At 42.7% G+C, this 26,620-nt stretch overlaps 2 protein-coding genes across 5 annotated transcripts in view; both read left to right on the forward strand.

The window, feature by feature from the left end:
* The first annotated feature begins 1,177 nt into the window (after positions 1-1,177).
* On the forward strand, positions 1,178-20,230 carry cpne1 (copine I). Of its 4 annotated transcripts, XR_013790865.1 has the most exons (17): positions 1,178-1,307; positions 4,385-4,510; positions 7,116-7,295; positions 7,609-7,683; positions 8,404-8,475; positions 8,674-8,757; positions 9,728-9,817; positions 10,786-10,884; positions 13,301-13,387; positions 13,748-13,807; positions 14,110-14,243; positions 15,590-15,644; positions 15,745-15,799; positions 17,095-17,228; positions 17,406-17,642; positions 18,463-19,477; positions 19,515-20,230. XR_013790865.1 is itself a non-coding variant. In XM_079511063.1 (16 exons), the coding sequence occupies exons 2-16, from the start codon at positions 4,385-4,387 to the stop codon at positions 18,562-18,564; spliced, it is 1,587 nt and encodes a 528-aa protein (XP_079367189.1). In that variant the 5' UTR covers positions 1,178-1,307; the 3' UTR covers positions 18,565-20,230. The 4 variants fall into 4 exon arrangements, 3 of the variants coding, with proteins under 3 accessions (XP_079367189.1, XP_079367188.1, XP_079367190.1); XM_079511063.1 differs by lacking the exon at positions 10,786-10,884 and adding an exon at positions 10,651-10,746 and having other exon boundaries at positions 18,463-20,230; XM_079511062.1 differs by having other exon boundaries at positions 18,463-20,230.
* Positions 20,231-21,079: 849 nt separating this feature from the next.
* The window catches only part of fer1l4 (fer-1 like family member 4), a gene marked incomplete at its 5' end in the record, with an annotated part of 51,042 nt that continues 45,501 nt past the window's right edge, over positions 21,080-26,620 (forward strand). The window contains 5 exons of the mRNA XM_079510662.1: positions 21,080-21,158; positions 22,681-22,736; positions 24,031-24,119; positions 24,410-24,509; positions 25,220-25,317. Of these exons, the coding sequence (XP_079366788.1) occupies positions 21,080-21,158; positions 22,681-22,736; positions 24,031-24,119; positions 24,410-24,509; positions 25,220-25,317 (422 nt within the window). The remainder of the gene's footprint in view (positions 21,159-22,680; positions 22,737-24,030; positions 24,120-24,409; positions 24,510-25,219; positions 25,318-26,620) is intronic.

Genomic DNA, 26,620 nt, shown 5'->3' on the forward strand with positions numbered 1-26,620 from the left:
CTAGGCTAGTAGACTTCTTCATGTTTGTTTTATTCTTGACTTATCTTGTGTTGGATTGTCTTTTTAATATTATCATTGTTATTGTAGGCAGCACACAGACAGACACTCCTTATATATCTCTATGCAGCTGCAGCACACTACTTTGTGGACCTCACAAAATTGCATGTCGCTTCTTGTACTTCAGTACTTGATGTATGAGTTTAGGCTATATGGTATGAATTATCATGAGTACATTTATAAAAATCACACCCGTGTGAAGTGAGTGGTGCAACTCCGTGTGGGGGTTCAAGGTTCAAGTTTATTTAGTGTCCCCGAAGGGCAAATTGGGTTGCAGCATAGACAGTACATTAAACAATGAAACAGTACAAATAAACAAACAGTTCACATAGCAGATACCAAAATACAAAGATGCACATAACCATTAAAGTGCTATGCGATAGGTCATAGAAATTGCGTGTGCATAGACATTAGGCACGAGACCAATTCAGTAAAAAGTAAAAGTGCTTATCATAAGGTTATCTCCTTGATCTACCCACAGAAGCATTTAGTGTGCAAATAGAGACAGGGACAAAGGAATGTTTGTGCCTGTTTTTTGTGGCACAGGGGGCTCGCAAGCGAAGGCCGGATGGGAGAAGAATGTAGGCCTACTCTCCGTGTAGTGGGTGAGCAGCATCAGATCGGATACACATGGCTTTGTTAAGCACCTGTTTCTTAAAGATCTGGTCTAGGGGGGAACGCACCCAGGGTGCCGGCCCGATTCCGGCGAGCCGCCCCACGTCCGAAACGGTTGAGAAATTATAGAGTTACCGTGTCCCTCTACTGTACCCTCTACTGTACTGTACTGTCACTGTCACTGTACTGTACACCCGAAATCACCATATATACAGTTAATATGTGTGTGTGTGTTTGTGTGTGTGTTAGGTTGCGCACAGGTGGTGAAAAACAACCATGCTGTTTTCGTGCTCAGACGCAGTGACCCACCCACCCCCACACACACACACACAGCTCCGTAAGGGAGTGGTTGCACCACTCAAAAAAACCTTCTTGACTTCCACCTCCAGTCAAGTCTCAGAACTCAGAACATGACGCATGTGACCTCTCCTTCCATCATCCTTGGTGGGGCGTGACTGACAGGCAGTTTCGTCCAATAGCAGCGGGTCTCCACAGTGCTTTGTCCAATGGGGTGAGGGAGGGTTCCGCCTCGCCCTCGTCGTCGTACGTAACCGCCAGCGTCGCCGTCAACGTTACTGCGTTGTCTTCCGCTGAGTTTTCTGAAAGAATCTTTCAGTTTCAACTTCAACAACAAGGTAAACTTTAAAATCTATGTACTCGTATCATCACACGTTTGATTATTTGTTGTGCTTCTATTCTATGTTCATTATATGTTTATGACTGTTCGTGTTGTGTTTAATGGTCAGAAAGCAGCAGATAAGGGCGTGTCCTAAAAGGAAAATGATGCAGTGGTTTTTGTACTGTTACATTTTCCGTACGTTGTTTACTGATTACAGACAGTATCCTACTGAATGTCAAGTTAGCCTACATTCTTTATGTGACGGAATGTAACGCTTACGCTACACACACATTGAAGTGGAGTTAGATCAGAGAGTATGCAGGTCCATGTGGTCAGCACCTAAACATTGAGAGCACCTCGTAAATTGGGTATTTCTTTCCAAATGTTAAAAACAATAAAATAATACATGTATGCTTTGGAAAATGCTGGTCAGAAACATACACCGTACATCATTATCAGACACAATGTACCCTGCCCATAACTTCTTCTGGTTTATGCCCATTATAATGATTAGTGGTTACCCATATGTTTTGAAGCAATTTGTTACAATTGTAGAAATATTAGGCATTGTGTAGGCCTATTTGGCTCACATTCATGAAATAAAAATAAAATAAATTCTGAATAAATGTAAATTAAATAATAATAATAAAATAGTTAAAAGTTACCATCAGAGTTGTCAAGTGAATCATGTCATTTGACTGTGGTGGTTATCTGATAAACTGCCCTTAACACTACAGTCTTGTTTGTTAAAATTCAACTAGGGGTCCAATAAAACAAGTTTCCTACAATAGTGTGCAAACTAGCAGACAGGGAAGCTATGGAGGGCCATAAATGATGACTTCCTCACAATCTAGCATTTGTGTCCATCCATCCATCCTCAACCGCTTATCCGTAGTCAGGTCGCTGGGGCAACAGCTCCACCAGAGTGTTCCAGACTTCCCTCTCCAGAGCAACATTAGTGACTTCCTCCTGGGGGATCCCGAGACATTCCAAGGCCAGTGAGTCGATGTGTTTCCTCCAACTGCGCCTTCCGCCTTGGTCTTGGTCCTCCCAGTGGGACGTTCTTTCGGTCATGACCTGACCCACATGAAGATTGCTCGGTAGACAGAGAGCTTTGCCTTCTGGCTCAACTCTCTTTTCGTCACAACAGTGCGGTACAGCGACTGCAATACCGCCCCTGCCGCTTGTGTCAATAGTGTCATATACTGTATCAGTGATTCTTACAGTAGGTGGGTTTACTTTCAGGTGTCCTTGAAGGGGTTCCACAGTGTTAAAGGCTGTGCAGGTACACCATATGACATGCCAAAATATTCATGAACACAAATCACAATTCACAACACTGCGGCCCCTTTTCCACCGGTTGGTTCCCAATGGGAACCGGTTCAGTTCTTTTTGGTTTTTAGTCCATGATATTAGATTGTTATCACCATTAAACTTCCTCAATTGAGTACTTACACAAAGACAATGATATATTGTATTACAAATTTTACATTTTTAAATATGCAAATGAGGCATTATGTAGGAAAATATGCAAAATAATCGAAAATATGAAAAAGCTATTACTGTGGAAGGGTTATCATGTATTCATTTACTTGTATTGATCCTATAAACAATTTAATATAGGGTATAGTTTGCCCACCAATGTTGGAGCTCTGGCTCATGGACTAAAAACCAAAAAGAACTGAACCGGTTCCCATTGGGAACCAACCGGTGGAAAAGGGGTCACAGGTTCCCAGGTAAAGGATTGATAGACCAAATGGTCCCTTATGTCTGCATAACTACAAATAAGGGTCCATCATCCATGGAGTTCCATTTGTACACACAAGTTGCGGGGTACTTAAAATGCACTCTAGTATACCCAAACAGTATACCCTCTGGATCTAGTTGAACATGTTCTTCAGAGACCAGCGTTATCCGGTCAGTGTAGCTGGTAAGTAAAGTGGTATTTAAATCCCTGAGACTTACTGCTCTTAATCCTCTTGGAAGCATCAGTCATTCCACCATGGCGCTCCAGGTAGGACTGCAACTATAGTCATTGTCTTCTTAGACATAGAGTAGTTCACCCAAAAAATTACTTATTTTCTTAAATACCCCATGAAGCCTTGAATTCACAGAGATTTATTTATTTATTTTGTCGCATTCCTGAGCCAATAATTTGATGACCGGGTGACGGGTCATCGGTCAATAGGATACTCAGTAGGAGACTCCTCCGGCTATCGAATTATTGGTTTAGGAATACGACAAAAACCAAAAATCTCCATGAATTCAATAGTGACGCGTGGCCAGACTATATCACTGCGTGGCAAGGCCAATTTATTTATTTGCACTGGCATATTCGTGTCTGGTCACGTGAGCCTATGAAAGTCGTTTTTTGGGTGACTTTAATGCATTTGGCCGCAGACCCCCCCCCCCCTTTGAAAAGAAATGTATGCCGGGAAGTCACAAAAAGATTTGTGGCGTTTAACCATTTCAAAATTATACCAAATGTTTCACAATGATTGAAGTCAAGATTTTTTGAGCTTGTAGATCGGCTATGTTCGAACAGCCAGAGTATAAAATGCTTTACCTAATTTAGCTGGGGAGTAGAACCACTGAAAGGATTCCGACCCCACTTTAGAGGTAGTGGTTTAGCTCATGGAGCACATGGTTAACTGCCTGTCTGCCCCACCTCGTTGTTGGTCTCCCTGTACAGTACCATATACTTAGTTAGTGTTTCCCACTGGTGTTTCTAGACTGGGATGCACATGTTGGACATTTGAAAGTTAACTACATCAATCTGTTGCGCACGCACGCACGCACGCAGTCACACACACACACACACACACACACACACACACACACACTGCTTGTGTGTGTGTGTGTGTCACTGGCAGTGCCTCTAATGCCTTCTTTAGACGATTTTGTTTTGCTGCTGTGTTCCCCCTAGAATACAGACGCTAGGGTTCATATGGTTACAGGGCACAGGCTACAGCTGTGAGTCATCACATTATTGTGTAATGAATGAACTAACTCTGTCTGTTTCTCTCTCTCTGTGTGTGTATGGGTGTGTGTGTGTCTGTGTGTGTGTGTGTGTGTGTGTGTGTGTGTGTGTAGATGACAGACTGTGTCAGTGAGGTAGAGTTGACCGTCTCCTGTTCCAATCTGTTGGATAAGGATGTTGGCTCCAAGTCGGACCCTCTGTGTGTTCTGCTGCAGAGTGCTGGAGACAAATGGGAAGAGGTACAAGCTGTGTGTGCGCGTGTGCGCATTCCTTCACGGTTCACCTATTTTTGAGTGGTGCAACTCCTGGGGGTCTGGATGTTCCGGGGACCTCCGGAGACCCCCACATGGTAACTCTCATTTCTCTACCATTTCGGACGTGGGGCGGATCACCGGAACCGGGCCGGCACCCTGGCCGTGGTTCTGTGGGTCTGGAACTTCCGGGGACCCCCGGGGACTGCCACACGGAGTTGCACCACTCACTTCACACGGGTGTGATTTTTAGGGATGGGCAATATAAAATTTCTGACCGATATCAATATCTGATGTAATAATTGCTGTTGTGGCCGATAACCGATAATATAAGTCGATGTCTAGACTATTTGACCTCATTCTGTATTACAAAATAAAATATTAATAACAATTTTATGTCCATTCTGAAAAGGACATATAAACACTGAATTTGAAAAAGCAATGCCTCTTTATTCCAAAACTAGGGATGCACTGCTATTGAAATGTTGGCCCAACATATACTGCTTGAATGTAGTATTATTTAAATGTTCCAACGTGTTGATCCTTTTGAAAGCTTCCCCAGAAAACACTGATAGAATCTGCAGCCTTCGTCATCATAGAAGGCCTTTTCAGGCTTTACAAAAAAAGATGATAAAATAAAATATCGGCTAACCGATATATTATTTTGATATTGGTTCGACACCAATATTGCATCTTAAGGCCAACATCAGCTGATACCAACCTATCGTTCTTCATATAAATGGTCCTCACTGATGCTCATTATAAGATGCCACCATTTCTGTCTACTACTCACTCTCGTGTCAGAGGAGGGCTGTCAGATGAGGGCTGTGGGCTACTCAGAGTGAGTAGAACGGAATCGTGTCATATTATCATGAGCATTAGTCCAGCACCAATCATGAGCATTAGTCCAGGACCAATCATGAGCATTAGTCCAGGACCAATTATATGGAAGATATGTTGACAATTGGTGTGAAGTGGTCCTTTTGAGGTGAAGTTCAATAGAATGTGAGAAGTAGAGAGACTGCCAGAGAGACCGCTAGCTATGTGAAGCTACATTTCCTGTCTGATAATGATAATGAATCCACCGACCACCGCCCTTGAATTCCTTCCTCATATAGAGAGCAGAGTGTTGTTCCACTAGCACCAGAGGTACAGTAGAGTGTGCTTGTTGTAATGTAGTAGGCTGCTACAGCAGCTGCTTCTGGCTGCTAGCCCTAAACATCAAATATGAAAAATAACTGTGTTACAACAAGGATATCAGATGTCAATGATAGACTCGCTAGTGGAAGAGGGAGAGTGTCCTACTTGTGTTGTTTACAAAGTGTAACACATCCAAATATTTGACCTCAGCAGCTGCTCTTTTAATCGTCAAGGTTTATCTGTGTGTGTGTGTGTGTGTGTGTGTGTGTGTGTGTGTGTGTGTGTGTGTGTGTGTGTGTGTGTGTGTGTGTGTGTGTGTGTGTGTGTGTGTGTGTGTGTGTGTGTGTGTGTGTGTGTGTGTGTGTGTGTGTGTGTGTGTGTGTGTGTGTGAACAATATATCTACATACCGGTATACAATATATCTACGGTATATATCTACATTATATATACAGTACACATATATAGGTCTACTATGCACTAGTATGCACAGATTCTGCCAATGCCTTTCAATGGGAACGGAGCGTTTTGTTGCCTTTGCACAGCTTTCCGTTCCTTTCTGTTATGTTTGAAAAGCATTGGTAGCCTGGCTCCAGACAATAGACTCTGCCCACTCACTGAGTGGGCTGCCAGATACTCAGGCGCTAAAGCATTGGCAGAATCCACCGCATAGGCAGAATCAGACTCTGGTGTGTCACTGCAATTGCAATATGCAAAATGCAATTTATATTTCCATGTGGGGGGGGGGGGGGGGGGGGGGGGGAGGGGTGCATCAGCTATGTCGGGACTCGGGAGGTAACAGGGGTTGCATGGCTGGAACCGCTGCTCTAGCAAAATGGTGTCCTTGCCAAAAGAACAGATCTACAAGTTAACAACTTGTTTCCTTGCAGTAAATTTGTACATTTTTAGATCTGGTGCGATAGGACCGACATAGACACAATGATGTTTGTGAGCACAATGTGGCAAATAGATAGCAGTCAGATAATGAGTTTCATACAATAGGTGACACCAATCATCCTTTGTATTACAGAATATAGAACAGAATAATGGAAAAATGAGCATGTATTATATCACATACATGTGACTTATGGGTCAGTGTTTATTTTGTCTTTTGAATAAAATTCCATTTAGTTTGTCATATTTTAGAGTTTTAGTCGACTAAATCTACAGTTGATTTTGTCGACAAAAATGTATTTTGGCGGGCCGTGGTGCTGTTGCAATACCTTATTTATACTTTTTTGTGTGCCGAAAATAGCCAAAATGACTTGTGTCTTAGTTGTACTGGATCTCTTGTCCACTCCCTGACATTTTTCTCTGGTTTTTATTTGTTGACAAAATTGTCAGTATATTCAACTCAAACATACAGTACATCTACCTCACACTCTCTCTCTCCGTCTGTCTGTCTGTCTGTCTGTCTGTCTGTCTGTCTGTCTGTCTGTCTGTCTGTCTGTCTAGCTGGGGCGTACAGAGAGGATAATGAACAGTAACTCTCCAGACTTCAGCAACAGGCTGACCGTTCAGTATCACTTTGAAACGGTCCAGAAACTCAAACTGTCCATCTACGACATCGACAACAAGTCAAATGACCTCTCTGATGACGACTTCCTGGGAGGGGCGGAGCTAACCCTGGGACAGGTAACCAATCAAACCAAACGCTGACGTAGTGGAAGTGGGAACTGTATTCATTCATGTGAACCTCTAATTCATTTTGAACTTTTTAATTTAATTTAATCTACATTAACACAATCCATGCCAGTACACTACAATAGAAACACAGACCAGGCCAGTGGCCAAGTAAAAAAAGAAAAAGACGCAAAATTACATCCTGGCACAGGGGGTTATAATGCTTAAAACGTAACCTGTCGTTCCTTGGCTTGATTGGGTTAATTATGTCATCAATGGGTTTTTAATATTGATACAAAATAATCTCTCTCTGTCCGTCTCTCAGATAGTTTCCAGTAAAACACTCACCAGACCTCTTCAGCTGAAGAAGGACAAACCTGCTGGCAAGGGAACAATCACGGTACACTGTGTGTGTGTGTGTGTGCGTGCGTGCGTGCGTGAGTGCGTGCGAGATAGTTTGTGTGTGTAAACCTTTTCATCGCTGCTATAGTTTGTATTAAAAGATGTTCACAGTTTTTCTTGCCCTTACATCAACATAAATAAAAAGGAAGAAGATATGAATATAGAAGTATGTAGGAATATTCAGATAGGCAAGCATATTTAAAATATACTTTTTGAATTTCCCTTTCTGCTCAGCAGCTAGCTAGATAATTCTGGGTAGTCAAATTTGACTGTAGGACTTACTGTATGTGCATGACTGCAAAGGCAAAATGGAAGTGTGTGTTTGTGTAGGGACATATGCTTTATTTTCTTTATCTTTTCAGTGCTGTTAAGCAGAAGTATTTAAAAACTCTTAGTCAAACTGTCCGTCTGGATAAACTACAGACCAAGTGACGACAGTGTCAGGGATTCTGGTCTACTGTCAGCTGTCACCAAGACTGTAATAAAGTAAAATAAATAAACAGAGCTTATTAAATGAGTGATTCCTATCATTTCCTAACCTCTCTGATTGCTTTAGGTCTGATAACTCATCTCCTCACAGTCTAACAGCAAACATGTTCATGGTCTCACATATTCCTTAGTCAAGTGCGACACCAGTTGGTTACATTTGGTATTACAGGCATAGTGAAAATGTTTACACTATGTGTGTGTGTGTGTGTGTGTGTGTTTGTGTGTGTAGATTACAGCAGAGGAGGTGAAAGATAAGAGAGCGATTGTTTTGGAGATGGAGGCCAAAGGACTCGATAAGAAGGTAAACACTCCTCCCCTCCCCTCCTCTCCTCTCCTCTCTTCATCAAGCATGTTAGCTAATTTGTTTGTGTGTGTGTGTGTGTGTGTGTGTGTGTGTGTGTGTGTGTGTGTGTGTGTGTGTGTGTGTGTGTGTGTGTGTGTGTGTGTGTGTGTGTGTGTGTGTGTGTGTGTGTGTGTGTGTGCGTGTGCGGGTGTGTAGGATATGTTTGGGAAGTCTGATCCGTTCCTGGAGTTTTTCAAGCAAGGAGACGGAGGAAAGTGGACTCTGGTCTACAGGACAGAGGTAACTCACTCCAACATACTGTAGAATGTTCGGAAGCTCAATAACAAAGACAAACTATTTCCTCCACTGACCCTTGCTGCATCAGGCACTGCTTCCATTCCTTTCATTGGTTACTATGAGACAGAAAGTGTTAATTTTGCTGACCAAAACTATGATGAAAAATGTTGGTCGACTAACCTTTTTAATTGACAAAAAATAAAAACTAAGATGATGATGACAAAAACTATGACTAAATATATTGACATTTCTGTCGACAAATAAAAACTAGGCGAAAGTGCCCTTGTGGTTAGAGTGCCGTCCTGAAACTGGGAGGTCGGGTTCGATCCCTGGCCGGGTCAGACCAAAGACTGTAAAAATGGTACCCAATGCCTCCCTGCTTGGCACTCAGCATCAAGGGTTAGATTGGGGGGTTAGATCAACTACAAATGATTCCCAAGCATGGTTGTGGCTCACCACTCCAAGAGATGGGTCAAATGTGGAGAACAAATCTCTCATACAGCAATGTATGAGACAAATAGTAGGACTTTAACCTTTTAACTCTGTGAATTGATGTAAAACAAGTTAAACAATGTGAGAACTACTGCTGTAGAGGTGTAGGTTAATATTGGTGATATGATTATGCTGTCATTGTTTAATACAATTAGATGGGACTTTTCTCTCTCTCACTGTCAATGGTAGAGACAGTGCCTGTATTTCACTTTCAAAACAAACATGAAAGAGACAAATGTTGGCAGGAATCATTATTTCTTGAACTTGATTTAATTTGAAAGTAAGGCTGAATGGGGACGACAGGACGCACAGTGTGAGCAGCACTCAAGACTGGCGTGATATTGGGACCGTACATTTATTACATAAATCGTGAGCTTTGGCTTTACTTGGTGAACAATGTACTTATACAGTAGGGGTAGAAGTATATCCTTACATTTCTAAAATTGTTCAGTGTATGATGATGATGATGATGGTGTTGTAGGTGGTGAAGAACAACTTGTCTCCATCATGGAAGAAGTTCACTGTTCCTCTGCAGACCTTCTGTAGCTCTGACCTGGACAAACCTATTAAGGTACACACACACACACACACACACACACACACACACACACACACACACACACACACACACACACACACACACACACATGTACGTACACACACACACAGTCGCCATGACTGATTACAGTTGTGTTTAATGTGATGAAAGCGTAAAATGGGTCAAACTAGCAATACATGTTCTATTGCTTAACTTGTACATTGATGTTCAGAAGCATCGTCCATAAAACCCTACTTGTATCTAATTTCATAAAAGCAAAGCTTAAAGCCCCAATCTGCAATTACTCCAACTGGTTGGCTGTAAGTAGAACAGCAAGACCAGAGGTTTAGAATAGAATGACAATTCTTCATAATGTGCTAATTGTTTATCATCTCATGTAATCATTGTGGTCCAGAAATATACAAATTGTCTCTGCGATATTATCAGGGGGGGGGTGGGGGGTGGCTCTGTACCAGCCTAAATCGCTGCGTTCCGTGAATCCAAATTGTCAGCCAGCGCCACTCTATTCATGCAACTCACTGTTGAAAAAGATAGCGCCAGTTCTAGACTTGAGAGTAAAAACCTACAGTAAAAAGTCAACGATTCAGTAGTCCACTGTCACATTCAGTAGTACAAAAAAATGACGGCTGTGTGTGGTGAGTTTAGTGAATGATAAGGGGACGTCACGTTGTAAGGCAACATCAGTAGCTGCGCGGTGCGCATTGATACAACGCCAAACTGGTGTTTTTTTCCCAACCCTCACCACAGACCAATCAGAAACCACAGGTCCATTTCACGTGTATGTTTGTTTGTTTGTTTATTTGTTTGTGTGTTTGTTTGTGTGTGTGCGTATGTGCACACTTCAGGTAGTGTGTTATGATAAAGATGAAGACACCAGTTCAGATGAGATAGGACAGTTCAGCTGTACAACCAACCAGCTTCTCCAGAATAACAACAAAGTGGTATGTCTCCTCTCTGCTCTCCTCTGCTCTCCTCTCTAGGTTCAGTGTTCAGATTATGACAACGATGGTTCTCATGATCTGATCGGCTCTTTTTCTACTAACGTCTCTGGGCTGCAGAAAGCTGCGCATGGCTCTCCGGTGAGGTCACTTCCTGCCTTCTGCTTCCTGTTCCTAGCTTCTGATTATTTCGCATGCATGTGATTCCCAAGCCATGTTGTCCTCAAGACCCCGCCCCAATCGCTGTGATTGGCTGATTGAGGTTATATCCTATTCTATAGGCTATACGTTACTCAAGTACTGTACTTAAGCACAATTTTGAGGTTCTTCTTTACTCTTATACTTACCTATTTTATACTTTGTCTATTCAAAAATAGTCTATCTACAAGCATCGCACATATTTTCTTTTACTTAAAGGACGACTTCACTCATTTTCAACCTATCTTCATGGTAAATGGTAAATGGTGCATTTGTATAGCGCCTTTATCCAAGGCGCTTTACAGAGATTGTGCATTACATTCACCCATTCACACACACATTCATACACCGATGGCAGCGGAAACCATGCAAGGCACCAACTAGCACATTGGGAGCAATTAGGGGTTCAGTGTCTTGCTCAAGGACACTTCGACAGTAACTCTGGGGGAGCCCGGGTTCGAACTGGCAACCTTACGGTTACCATCCAGGCACTCTACCCCTGAGCCACCGCCGCCCCATATAATTGGACCTCACTAATGCTCATGATAATATATTATGGTACCATTATTTTTCTCTGTGTCTCAGAGGAGGCCTGTGGACAGTTGACAAACCCACCTACCTACCAGTGACATCATCGTTAGGCAGGTTTTATTTTGTATTGCTAGAACATTGGCTTCCATTATAGCATGCTAACTTTCCAGGAATTAGCTTGGATTCCCCATATAAGTAAAAGTTGCTATACCACCTAAAATTACTCACTGTGTTACAAGTAAAAGGTATTCCGTATTTGACTTGAATACAAAAATATTGCTATCAAAATATCAATAATATAGTACTAAAATTATTCAAAATCTGGCAAACTTTCAAAGACAGCTGATCTTCATGCTGTAGATGTGAACCAAAACAAGCGCTCTCCAAAACAACTGGCTTGGGAATCACAAGGACAAGTTAATGTCATGTCAACTCTAGCCAGTCCACACTGTCTGGTACATGCAGTAACATGTTCTCTGCTGCTCCATACTGTCTGGTACATGCAGTAACATGAGTGTTCTCTGCTGCTCCACACTGTCTGGTACATGCAGTAACATGAGTGTTCTCTGCTGCTCCACACTGTCTGGTACATGCAGTAACATGAGTGTTCTCTGCTGCTCCACACTGTCTGGTACATGCAGTAACATGAGTGTTCTCTGCTGCTCCACACTGTCTGGTACATGCAGTAACATGTTCTCTGCTGCTCCATACTGTCTGGTACATGCAGTAACATGTTCTCTGCTGCTCCATACTGTCTGGTACATGCAGTAACATGTTCTCTGCTGCTCCATACTGTCTGGTACATGCAGTAACATGTTCTCTGCTGCTCCACACTGTCTGGTACATGCAGTAACATGAGTGTTCTCTGCTGCTCCACACTGTCTGGTACATGCAGTAACATGTTCTCTGCTGCTCCACACTGTCTGGTACATGCAGTAACATGAGTGTTCTCTGCTGCTCCACACTGTCTGGTACATGCAGTAACATGTTCTCTGCTGCTCCACACTGTCTGGTACATGCAGTAACATGTTCTCTGCTGCTCCATACTGTCTGGTACATGCAGTAACATGTTCTCTGCTGCTCCACACTGTCTGGTACATGCAGTAACATGTTCTCTGCTGCTCCACACTGTCTGGTACATGCAGTAACATGTTCTCTGCTGCTCCACACTGTCTGGTACATGCAGTAACATGTTCTCTGCTGCTCCACACTGTCTGGTACATGCAGTAACATGTTCTCTGCTGCTCCACACTGTCTGGTACATGCAGTAACATGTTCTCTGCTGCTCCACACTGTCTGGTACATGCAGTAACATGTTCTCTGCTGCTCCATACTGTCTGGTACATGCAGTAACATGTTCTCTGCTGCTCCATACTGTCTGGTACATGCAGTAACATGTTCTCTGCTGCTCCACACTGTCTGGTACATGCAGTAACATGTTCTCTGCTGCTCCATACTGTCTGGTACATGCAGTAACATGTTCTCTGCTGCTCCATACTGTCTGGTACATGCAGTAACATGTTCTCTGCTGCTCCATACTGTCTGGTACATGCAGTAACATGTTCTCTGCTGCTCCACACTGTCTGGTACATGCAGTAACATGTTCTCTGCTGCTCCACACTGTCTGGTACATGCAGTAACATGTTCTCTGCTGCTCCACACTGTCTGGTACATGCAGTAACATGTTCTCTGCTGCTCCACACTGTCTGGTACATGCAGTAACATGTTCTCTGCTGCTCCATACTGTCTGGTACATGCAGTAACATGTTCTCTGCTGCTCCATACTGTCTGGTACATGCAGTAACATGTTCTCTGCTGCTGTCTCCAGGTGGAGTTTGAATGCATCAACACTGACAAACAGAAGAAGAAGAAGAGCTACAAGAACTCTGGGGTGATCATCGCCAAGAGCTGCAAGGTAGGACTGCATTAGGACTACATGTTCCACAGTGTTAATAACAGTCTTAACGTGCATGTGATTAGTTTTTTTGTTAAAATAAGTGCCGTACTGTACTGATAGCTCTATAATATGAGAGCAATCATTGCTATAGAGTGCTTGTTTAACGGGGGTCTCCGTTTCTCTATGGCTCTCTAGTAAACAGAAAATAAATTTTCAGGTCAGGATACAGGACAAACAAGTGAAATTTGAAAGTGAAGAACCAGAAATGACCAGACAATTTTAAATTGGAACACTAAAATTGAAGCTAATAAATATGTTTCCTTCCTGATTCTATGAAATTTGTTTGGTGTGCGTGTGTGTGTGCGTGCATGCATACAGCTGGCGACTCAGTACAGTTTCCTGGACTATGTGATGGGAGGCTGTCAGATCAACTTCACAGTACGTAGTTTGTTGTCATCGACTGAAAATACAATAAAAAATCTATCTCAATCATCTGAGATATTTTGCATAAATATCAAGATATGCAATTTTGTCAATATCGTTCGTTCAGCCCTACCAGCAACTAATACTGTGTGTGTGTGTGTGTGTGTGTGTGTGTGTGTGTGTGTGTGTGTGTGTGTGTGTGTGTGTGTGTGTGTGTGTGTGTGTGTGTGTGTGTGTGTGTGTGTGTGTGTGTGTGTGTGTGTGTGTGTGTGTGTGTGTGTGTGTGTGTGTGTGTGTGTGTGTGTGTGTGTGTGTAGGTGGGTATAGACTTCACAGGGTCTAATGGAGACCCTCGCTCTCCCGACTCGCTGCACTACATGAGTGCTGATGGTCTGAACCAGTATCTGTCTGCCACCTGGTCTGTGGGCTTGGTCATCCAGGACTATGACACGTTAGTACTACATTTCTGTAGCCTGGAATCCACACTGCTACGTTCTGCATTTTCTTTTTCTTTTTTCAGCTCACTTAGCTTCTCAGTCTGGAAGACTCCTATTTCCAAGGGGCACAAATGTGGGGGTGGGTGTGGGTGTGGGTGGGGTGTAAAACTCAAGTAACTTCCTGACTTTCCTACGTAATTGGTGATGTTTGTGAATGTGAGTCAACTAGGACCCTGGCCAGACTTTGTAGTGAAGTGAGAAAGAAATCACACCCGTGTGAAGTGAGGGGTGTTCTTATCATTATACATCATCTCATTCTGGCCAATAACAATTTGCGTCCTCACTTTTCCGTCTTTACTTTTCTGCCCTCACTTTTTGCTTCATTATGTACTTTGCTCAGCCAATCAAATCATCGCTATGGGGTGATCAGCCAATCACAAGTTGCGTCCTCACTTTTCCGTCTTCACTTTTGTCTTCAATGTTTGTGTTTACACAAACGCGGAAAGCTGGGCATAGGAGGGGCTAGCGCCTCAAAAATGGCACATTCACTTTTTCGCTGCTATCTACGTTTATAAGGCTACGCGTATGTTCGTAGACAACCGTATACTCCATATATGAAAGTAGCGACCGTCTATTTACCTTTTAGCATTGCTCCCGTTAATATGGAGAGCCTCCGTCCCCACCAGCTATGGGATTTTTAAATCCAGCTCCATCGAGCCTCCATTATAACAGGATTTTCAAAGTGCTGTATCTCTAAAGGTTCGAGGCTGTCCATGGTGAGCCGCCGCGCACCCGACGATCGTAAATAATCTGTGAGTTTGTACCGCATCACTGAGCACACGTAACTGGTTGTAATGATCTGAGCTAATGTGAGTGAACACTGTGCTCATCAAAAAAGCCCCCACCGGCCTGGGCCGTGGCTCAGCGGTCCGGGCACCTTGGCTGGTGGTCCGGTCTGGCAGTGTGCCGCGGGTTCGACTCCCGGTCCCGACGGCCTTTGCTGCATGTCTTCCCCCCCATCTCTCTCCTCATTTCCTGTCGGCCTACTGTCTGTCCCTCCATAAAATATATAGAATAAAGGTGAAAGCCATAAAAAAAATACATATTTAAAAAAGCCCCCACCTTCCTGAATAACCCGGAAAGGAAACAATCACCATAGAGTTAGAGTGGATGGGTGGCATTCCTTAGGTGTGCGAATGCTACCACCTATCGGCACAGAAAGGTGTCTGCTAAATGCCCAAATTGCAAATTGTAGGCCCTCTGCTATTGTTTGTATTGCGGGGAGTAGAGATGAGATAACATGAATTAATGTCTCTCTCTCTCTCTCTCTCCTCTCTCAATCCCCACCCCACGCCCCCAGTGATAAGTTCTTCCCAGCTTTTGGATTCGGAGCCAAGCTGCCTCCAGATTTCAAGGTCAGCCAATCACAAAAAAGCTCTGTTAAATTCTGCCAATCACAAATCAGCTCTATTTATCTGAACCAATCTGTCTTGTGTGTTTTTATGCTTTCTTCAGGCTGCCAATCATGAGTTCGCTCTCAACTTCAACCCCAGCAACCCAAACTGTGCAGGTACACACACACACATGCGCACACACACACGCATGCGCACGCGAGCACACACACAGTAAACATCAATCCTAGTATCTGTCTAAACCAAGGATTCTCAATGTTGTTTTGGCTCAGGTCACCCCTGTAAATAACCGTATCCACGGATTCTCTGAATTACATTGTTACTTTATAGCACCTTTTGTCATATTAATGGTACATAAATATGTAAATCTTTCCCCAAAAGGTACAGTATGTCACAAGGAAATCTGGAAAGAATATTTATTTTTCTATTAGGACAGAGTGAAAACAACTTTTACACATTTTACAACATGAAACTCCTTTAGAAGCCAGACAGAAATGACATGGACTGGTTATATCAGAGTGGTGATTTAGTCTCAAACCATTAGAAATACGTATGAAGGACATAAACAATATGATATTAAATATTAAAAACAGTTTTAAAATGCATGTTGCATTCCTATTTGGAGGGGGAGCCGAGGGACTTGGTGTACTGTATGCTGAAAAAGTACGCACCAAGTATAGTTTAACTCAGGTCCGTTTTACTTTAAGTACAGTTGGGTGCCACCGATATTGTCCCTTATCATTTGACCCATTTAGGCCTGACCTCAACATTTTAAAAAATCCTTCTAAATCCTCTGTTTTCTGAAATATATATTTTCACGATTTTTCAAAAATAGCAGACCTACAAGCTAAATTAGCTAAATTATAACATAATGTTTAAAACACCAAAAGGTGTTCTGTCCTTTTGCGCAGATCACGCAAACCTCAGCAAAAAGAAAAGGACAATATCGATGGCCTCCAACTGTATAGAGAGTCTAAGTGGTTAAACTGAAGTGACATTCCAAATATGAAGTATTCTGAGGCACCCCTGGACCTGCGTCACAGCACCCACTTTGAGAAGCCCTGGTCTAAACAACATGCTATCTAAATAACATTCTTAACATTTGTGGTCAAGCAAGCAACATATCGTCGCTGTCGGGCAGAAACCTCGTATCTCCATTTCTCCATATTTATTTGAATGTTTTTGAGTGGTGCCAGCCGCTCCTACATTTGACCGTGTGTGTTCACTGTTCAGGACAGGTGTAGAATAGTTGAAAGAGAAATAGACCCTCACAAGACAAATTAGGAAAACCAGATCAGATTATACATTTTAGAGATTACATTTTGCGATTTGGGTTAGTTATGTCTGATTAGGTGGGTAGTTATGTCTGATTAATACGTGTGTGTGTGTGTGTGTGTGTGTGTGTGTGTGTGTGTGTGTGTGTGTGTGTGTGTGTGCGTGCGGTGCGTGACAGGTATCCAGGGCATAGTGGATGCGTACCGTACAGTTCTTCCTCAGATCAGGCTGTCTGGACCAACCAACTTCTCTCCCCTCATCAACCATGTGGCTGGAATAGCAGCTTCTGCTGCCCAGAGCAAAACTGCCTCGGTACGCACGCACGCTCTCTCTCTCTCTCTCATTTTTTCATGATCATTTTATATGACGTCAAAAACAAACTTCCCACACATACACACTTTCTGATGTGAATGATAAAGCCATCACATGCTTATTGTGTCTGTCTGTGCCTGTGTCTCTGTGTGTGTGCGTGTGTGTGCGTGCGAGCAGCAGTACTTCGTGCTGCTCATTCTAACGGACGGGGAGATCACAGACTTGGACCAGACCAGGGACGCGGTGGTACGGGCGTCTCGCCTGCCTCTGTCCATCATCATCGTGGGTGTGGGCCCGGCCGACTTCAAAGCCATGGAGCTTCTGGACGGAGACGACGGCGTCCTCAAGTCCCAGAGCGGAGAGCCTGTCAGCAGGGACATCGTCCAGTTTGTCCCCTACCGAGACTTCATTAATGTAAGTGTCAGCAGGGACATCATCCAGTTTGTCCCCTACCGAGACTCAGAGGCGTATCTACAATAAGACGAGGACAGGCATCCGCCTGTCCAAATCCATTTCTGGCCTGGTCATACAAATGAGAAAAAAGAGAGGACAAAAACAAGACCTGAGAACTATTAGTGGACAGCTGATAGGCCGTTGCGGTAGAGCGCGACCCTCAATCACCCATTGGAATGTAAATGCATGCCTTTCAGCCTTTGTATCCTACTCGTCTGGCAGGTATATCTCTTTGAAAACCTTTAGTACTACGATTGTGCGCGGGAGACAACAATTAACACATCTTGCCTGCCCAAAATGTAATTCCTGGAAACGCCACTGCCGAGACTTCATTAATGTAAGTCTGTCAGTAGGGACATCGTCCAGTTTGTCCCCTACCGAGACTTAATTAATGTAAGTCTGTCAGCTGGGACAGTTTGTCCCCATATTTCTTTGTTTTTGCTAAATATTTACTGTGTCGATTTTAAATCTTTGAAATGTATCGAATTGCCATGAATGAACAAATATCGTCCATGTATCATATCGTCAGTCATGTGCTGTGATGCATCCTATCACTGTATCGTTACACCCCTACTCCTTATGCTTGCGAGGGCCAACTGTCACACAAGTATGTTTTAGAATTTGAGAAATAGACATTTGAGGACAATTATGTGATGCCAATTAGCCAAGCTTGTTGGTGTCTACAAAGGTGTGTACAAATATATATATATATATATAATGTAACCTGTCTGTCTGTACTGTAATAGTGGTTATTTAATGTTATTATTATTTCTGTCTGCAGGCTCCCAAAGAGGCGTTGGCTCGGAGCGTGTTAGCCGAGGTCCCCAAGCAGGTGGTGTCCTATTTCAAGATGAGAGGCATGGACCCGCCCACCAAGGCCTAAACCACGCCCTCAAACGCAAAGCAACATTCCCTCATCAACTGTCAACAATGTGCCACTATCACACTCCATATTATTCAATTAATATCACTGCTGCTTCTAGCTGACAGCCAACCAGGATGTCAACTTTGCTTCCTGCTATTTCCCCAGCTAATCCCTGTCTTGAAGTATGTATTATGCATGCACACATATTAATCCTAAAGGTCTTTATGCAATGGGAGTGTTTTATTCTGTGTGATTGATTCACATTCATTTAATCCACTGTTTGTGTCATAACATAACAAACGTTCTTTGTGTACAGGGCACTTAAAGCAATGTCATTTATTTTTGAAAGCATCAATCAGTATGACTGAGGCATCATTAAGAGTTTGGTGTGAAATATTCACAGATGCATTTTTGGATTGTTTATTCCGTCACACTCCCACTGTGTAGAAACCTTATCCCTAAAGCTAACCGTAGCTGTAAAATGTAGCTTGAGGTCCTTTCAGATGGGCAGCGATTAACGCGTCTAGTAATTCATTTTCAATGAGACCTGCGTATTCTTTTTGTATGCACGGAGAAGTCGAGGGGCGACAACGCAAGCGTATTTACGTAAGCACGGCCCCATGAGTCGCGCGCATGCTAATTTTGTGCACATGCCCGCGACTAACTAGACCTGGATTGTGTTGAGCTGTTTTTTTTTTTTACGCTTGCGTTGTCGCGCCTCTCATGAGCAGACCTGGAGCAGACCTGTCGTTGATCCAGACCCCCTGGAGCAGACCTGTTGTTGATCCAGACCCTCATGAGCAGACCTGTCGTCGTTCCAGGGGACAACATCTGCGTTAATCGATGCCCGTCTGAAAGTACCTTTTGCCTTGAGAGTGACACTTTCCCTCAAGAGCACCTGCATGTTGTCCCACAAGGACAGTTGTGACAGGTCTTGCTATCCTTATATAGATGTTCTTTTTATATAGTACCACACACACACACACACACACACACACACACACACACACACACACACACACACACACTGTTAACCACTTAAATCCATTCTTGAGTTGAGTTGCAACTACGTGGACCACTTTGTTCCATCTACACCAGATCTCTTTGCCAGAAATGGCCAATCAGCGATTTGGGTTAATGTACAACTGGTTACTTTTGTCAGCCTTTTTTTCTAAAATATTTTTTTGTTTTAGTGACATTTTAGTCAGTTTGCATGTTTACACATGCACACGCACACACACACACACACACACACACACACACAGTGACCAATGTTATACGTTTCACGTTCAATCAGTTGAGTTCTTATTGATTTCTTTAATGTGTCAGTATTATTGATTTCTTTAATGTGTCAGTATGTAACATGTTTACTCGCTCCTTTCCATTCTGTGTACCTCGATACTAACATAGCAGCTCTATGCAAAACTAATTCTATGCAGAACCTATCTAAAGCTTTATATTCTAACTACGGTAGTTGACCAATACCTTGCACTTGAACCTTTGCACTGTCATCTCTAACCTCTCTCTCTATATATATATATATCTATGCTTGAAATGCTGGAAACAATTGATGCTGGAAAGCTCAAAGGGATTTTTATATAAATGGAAAAAGTCAAAGTGCCATTACATTACCATGACCTGACTGCAGTGTAATCAGATCATATTAAAATATGGAAATCCAAAATACATCTTGGACTTTTTATTGTTTATTTCATTTAAACAATTTTGACATGAAAGACAAAACAAATACATACAACAAACCGCAACAGTCCCTATAAGTTGAGACAAACTCAATGACTTCCATCAAGAGGCAAAACAAACTACAATACATGCATCGTATGTATATACATACTGTACATACATACATACTTACATCGTACATACATATATACACTTATACTGGGAGACAAAAAATAACAGAGAAAAGAGTATTCCACTATCAAGGTGTGTGTGTGTGTGTGTGTGTGTGTGTGTAAAACTAGTTGAGCAACTCTTATTTGCCTTCATGAACACCTGACAGGAGACTCTGTAGCACTTAACAAGCCTCTGCACTGTATGTTTGCATCCACACATCTTTTAGCCCACTAGATAAACACACACTCACTGACTCACACACACACAGACTGAGGTAGGTTTCTTGAACCGCTCCTGTTTGACTCCACCCAAAAGAGTAGGAGAGACCAATCACACCTTTACGTACACACATGCACACATACACACATACCTGTACACACCTTCACCTAGTCCATCTGAAAGCGGTTCAGTATTGAACAGCAGAACCGGGGAAGCAGAGTTCCCTGAAGACACTGATGAAGGCTGGATGGCCGAAACACGTCTGTCACCTTCGTCACCTTGAGACATTATGCAACAACAATAATAATTTAATTTAATTTATATGTGCAGCCCACATTATAATTTATTAAGCTGTTTATTTGGATAACACACCAGATTGGTCAAAGCGCGGTGGTACAGACAGGTTTGTGTTCTGATGGCGCTCTAGACATCATGTAACACAGACAGACAGACAGACATCATGTCTATCAGCGTCAACCTGAAGAGAATATCCAATCTCCCTGGACGCTACGACCGCAAGGTAGAGCTGACTCTCAGAGGTGAGTTAATAAAGCACACACACACACTGGGTGTCAGTGGTTCAGGAGGTAGAGTGGCCCCTTTGGGAATGAGAAGTTTCCCGGTTCGATCCCCGGCTTAACCCCAGCTTAGTGTGAAAGTGTCCTCGAGCAAGACACTGACTGAACCCCTACAGAAACTGTTCCTGATGAGCAGGTTGGTGCCTTGCATAGTTGGAGCTGTGTGTGTGTGTGTGTGGGGGGGGGGGTGTGTGTGTGTGTGTGTGTGTGTGGTAAATGTAATGCACATTGTCAGTGCTTTGGATGAAGACGCTATAAAAATGCACCATTTACCATCTTACACCTAACATGCATGGCATGCACACACAGTCATGAACCCATAGCGTCGCTATGCTGGGCATGTCAGGTGAACATTCAGCAAAGGTTGTGACCTTGTGGATCTGCTATTTTTTAATAGCCGAAGTATAAAATGAGAGGAAGCAGCACTACTGCAGATTATACTTATTCATAGATTTCATAGATGACGTAATAGATTTGCTTGACATCACTCATCAATGTGTAAATTGTGTTTTTGCTTGTTTACAAATTGTCTTCTATTGATCTGTTTAATATTCATTTGTATTTTCAGACGTTTTTCCACTTAAATCATACTTTTTAAACTTGACCTTCAGCTTTGTACTTGGTCACCGAAAATAGCCGATCTACAAGCTCACAACGGCATCCCCAAGAACAGACACATGACGTCATTATTTCAAAGAATGTCAGGAAAGCATGACGCCATTGATAAAAGGAATTGATACACTCAGAGCCATATGATGTTGATTCACTGAGTTAACAATTTTGATTCTCTATAGTTTTACTGTAGATAATTAATTCAGACTGCATTAGTCATTGGTCACAGCAGCATCTAACAGTACCGGTATGTTGCAACACAAACCAGATACGCTGTGTCTACGTAGAGAGAGTACATTGTCAGTAACTTTGTAGACTAGAGTGTTTGTTGAGCAACTCCCAGCTACTGCTACATTTAATTGTAGAGACGTGGTTATTACCTCCCTACCACCAAACTCTACTTTAATGTGCTTTAGTCGTCAATGATTCATTGATTGATTCCTTTATTGACAAAAAAATGCATACAGACATATTTGCACACATTTTGTCAAAAGGATAATACAAAAAAGCTTGGGAGCTTATGTCAATGTTGGTCCCATGTAACTATTCAACATGTCAACTACGACATACTAGCTGCCTCACGCTACAGAAACAGGAGATAGGCTCCTGCCCTATGGGCCTCATGGCTCGGCATGGCTTATTTACTTACTTATTCAACAAAGAATCACAGAATATACAAACTTCCTACAAACCTCCATCTGCACCTTCTTCTCAACGATCACAATCTGCATTTTAAACAGGGTATCTTTGTCTGTCGGTCTGCAGGGTTCACTCATAAAACCATTTTAAACAGGGTATCTTTGTCTGTCGGTCTGCAGGGTTCACTCATAAAACCATTTTAAACAGGGTATCTTTGTCTGTCGGTCTGCAGGGTTCACTCATAAAACCAGGATCCTCCAGTGTGAGAACGTGGCTGTATTTAACGAGGTGAGCAGCACACCTGTCATGTCCAGGCCTAAATGCATTGTGTTGCTGCCATGTGATTGACTGATAACATAAGACATTTTAATCAAGTGTTTAATAAAGTGGCCAGTGAGTGTATATACTGTAACTATAGTATAGTGACTTTTTTTCTTCTTTTTTTAAACAAAAATTCTGAAGGGGATCTCTGATAATAAAATCAAAGAAATTGCTATGCACGCTGTCTGTACACTACCTGGAAATTGCTATAAAGTAGCTCTTTATTGAGTCGACATTCCGGTCGTTAGACAGACTTGTCCTACTCGGCTACTCCTATGCACCTCACCAACCTTTGAGGTGTGCATCTGCCTTTTTCTAAAAGTTAAACACAAATTCAAAACTATAGTAATCTTGTACAATGCAGTATTATGTATCTGTAGTGACTGATCCTAGATCAGTGCATTAGGTAGCTGCTGTCAATAAGGAAGTATTTGTTCTGTTCAGATTGAAGCTTTTTTAATGGAACTGATAACATCCAGAAACCACCACTCCCTCCACCACACACACACGCACGCTCGCATGCACATACACACACACACACACACACACACACACACACACACACACACACACACACACACACACACACACACACACACACACACACACACAAACACACAGTGTTTTGTAAGTAGGTAAAAGTTTGCACCTCAGCTGTTGAAACTATTTCCGCAGTGATTCCCAATGGAACATTAAGGGCTAATATGTCCACATAATATAAAGAATGACAGAGCACTTTGGATAACAGGAAATCCTTTACGTCTGTTGTTTAAAAAATATCAATGAAAAGTAGTAAAAAGCACTTCTTACAAAGCCTCTTAACTCCATTGGACCCTCAAACTGTCTACTAAAGCAGCTAACTCCACCACCTGTCCCCCTTGGCAAGTTTTGACGATATATAAACTCACAATACCAACTTTGATGAGGCAGTATTGCTTATTGGTTTTCTTAATTTCCAGAAAATTAAAAAAAACGAAATATGTATATATACTTTTTTTTCTCCTGAAAATGGATTTAGGTGGTTTCTTCCCGACAGCAGAGTTATATTGTATTTTGACTCTGATATCTGATATCATGACTCTGATTTTGACATGATTTGTGTCTTTAATTGAAAATCCAAATAAAGAAATTACTGTGTGTGTGTGTGTGTGTGTGTGTGTGTGTGTGTGTGTGTGTGTGTGTGTGTGTGTGTGTGTGTGTGTGTGTGTGTGCGCGCGTGCGTGCGTGCGTGCGTGCGTGCGTGCGTGCGTGCGTGGTACAGTACTTCCGCTGGCCTCATTATGGTAAACTGATCAGCAATGAAGTCCTGACTGTCAGTGTCTACAACTGTAGCAAGGTGTTCTCCAACAGGTAACACACACACACACACACACAGTCACACACAGTATACTTACTATACTTTTTTACCATAATTTGTGTTGTGAGCTTGCAGAACAGCTATTTTCTTTGCGTGATGCACACGTACAACTATGTGTAATCGGGCGTGTGTGTGTGTGTGTGTGTGTGTGTGTGTGTGTGTGTGTGTGTGTGTGTGTGTGTGTGTGTGTGTGTGTGTGTGTGTGTGTGTGTGTGTGTGTGTGTGTGTGTGTGTGTGCGCGCGTGCGTGTGCGTGTGCGTGTGTGTGCGGGTGTGCGTGTTAGACTTCTGGGTAAGTTAGTGGTGAGTCTCCAACACGTTGTTACATCTGGGAGGCTGTTGCTACGGGAACCACTATCCGATGCCAACTACAGCCTGACTGACGTGAGTACACACGCACACACACACACACACACACACACACACACACACACACACACACACACACACACACACACACACACACACACACACACACACACACACACACACACACACACACACACACACACACACACACACTCATCACATTATGTAACAGATTCATGTACAATTGACTGTCAGCTTCTGTAGCCGTAATGTTAATGACATGTGACAAGGCAGCAAACACCCAACACAATTCAAATCACAACCTGCTGATGTAAACAACATTGACACATATAGGGAATGGTTTTGCATGTTACAGAAGCATTTGAATGGCCTATAAATTATAACTCATTGGATCATGCCCACTGCCCAGCTCCACCAAGATCATTTTCTTCAAAACACATTAGATTTTTGAAAAGTCACTTGGTACATACTTGGTACATACTATCATCATGGTCGTCAAGTAATGAAGATGTATCTATTGGGTTGGGGACTAGAGGCAATGATTGACAGGGAAAATCCCAACGGTGGTGAGCTGGTGGCAAATTGTTATTTCTTCATTGCATCTCAAAAGGCTTCAGAACACACAGAGAAAATCCCAGACCACAGAAAGTCCACTGAGTTCAGGGTGTTTGGGGGTAATTGAGGTCATAAAACCTAAAAGAAAAACGGCAAATAAAAATCAACGAACATGAATGTACCTTTCATGTAATGTTGTTTCATTGCAGATCTATGTGGAGTTAGACATCCGTTATCATCCCGTTCTAGGAGCAGCTGGAGCCTGGGATGAAAACGAATTTCTGAAGCAAGACGAATACGACCAGGAGTAGGATATTATTATATTTACACATGATACAGTACGGTTTACACAACATGCAATTAGCTCTGTGAAACTGTCGTTCATGGAGAGAGAGAGAGATTCCTTTGTTAGTCCTGAGGGGAAAGTTCAGTTGTCATGTTCACCCATGAGCTGATGCTGATCCTAACCCATGCTCAGGTTGGTTATGATAAACGTTCATGGGGTTGCAGTTGGGCGTCTTGCTCAGGGACACTTTTTTTTGTTTTTGTTTTTTGTCTTTGTTTTTATTTCAAAAAATGAAACATGAACAATGAAACAGAAATCAAACATAAATGCGAATGCAAGAAAACAAAAATACATAACAAAAACAGAGACAATAAAAGAAAAGAAATCAAAGAAGAAAAAAACAGAAAAACAGCTTGACAAACTTTTTTGTCAAGCTTTTTCAGACAGTACCAGGCAAGGCAGGGAACAGCAGGAGACATGACTCATAATATAATATACAGCATATATCCAACAGTAATTGTCACAAGCCCGGCCTGCATCCAGCCCTTGCTCGCACCCCGAGGAGACAGAAGCTCCGGTGACCCCCAGCCCGCCACCAAGTGACTGGCCAGAGGCCCCCGGATCCCCCGCCCCCCAGCCGGCTACAGACCGGGCACCTGCAACCTCTTCAAAGCATTTTTATAGACACGGACACTTTGGCCCCATTTACACTAGCAGCCAAATGCAGCCTGAATCAGATCTGAGCCACATCCAGATTGGAATCTGATTTGTTTAAATGAGTCATGTGACATGTTGGACTCATTTAAACCAGTCGGATTTCAATCTGGATGTGGCTCAGATCTGATTCAGGTTAGATGTGTCTGCCAGTGTAAATGGGGCCTTATAGACACAAAGACGGTGGACAGGATGTTCTAAATATCCACAGGTTGACTGACTAGACATACAGTAGCTAATGTTCTGGACACATATTGTTTATATATCCATGGACATTCTATCCGGAAATACTTCACTACATGTTTGTTTACAAATACTCTGATCTCGTCTGTAGATTTCTTTTGTGTTGTGTTTTTTTACCCCTTTTTCTCCCCAATATTAGTCGTTATGCCAATTAATTCCTTCCCACACACATTTCTGTGTTGACACTGCTGTTGTATCCTCCTGACTCACCTGTCAGTGAGGAGCCCCTACTGGGAGGATGTAGAGCCTCTTTCCTACTCCTCCATAGGAATGAATGCAGTGACAAACATCACCCTCCTCCCCGCCCACAGGCCAATTGGGTTCATATATTATAGAGGCTCGACAAAGCCGGAGGCACCACGGTGGA

The sequence above is a fragment of the Electrona antarctica genome (genome assembly GCF_951216825.1).
Source record: "Electrona antarctica genome assembly, chromosome: 9".
NCBI lineage: Eukaryota > Metazoa > Chordata > Actinopteri > Myctophiformes > Myctophidae > Electrona > Electrona antarctica.

Bases quoted from the DNA above. Each gene is read 5' to 3' on its own strand.
- cpne1 (XM_079511062.1), top strand. From the start codon at position 4,385: ATGACAGACTGTGTCAGTGAGGTAGAGTTGACCGTCTCCTGTTCCAAT. The intron at 8,476-8,673 runs GTAAACACTCCT...GCGGGTGTGTAG, and splicing joins CCAAAGGACTCGATAAGAAG to GATATGTTTGGGAAGTCTGA. The intron at 15,645-15,744 runs GTCAGCCAATCA...TGCTTTCTTCAG, and splicing joins AGCTGCCTCCAGATTTCAAG to GCTGCCAATCATGAGTTCGC.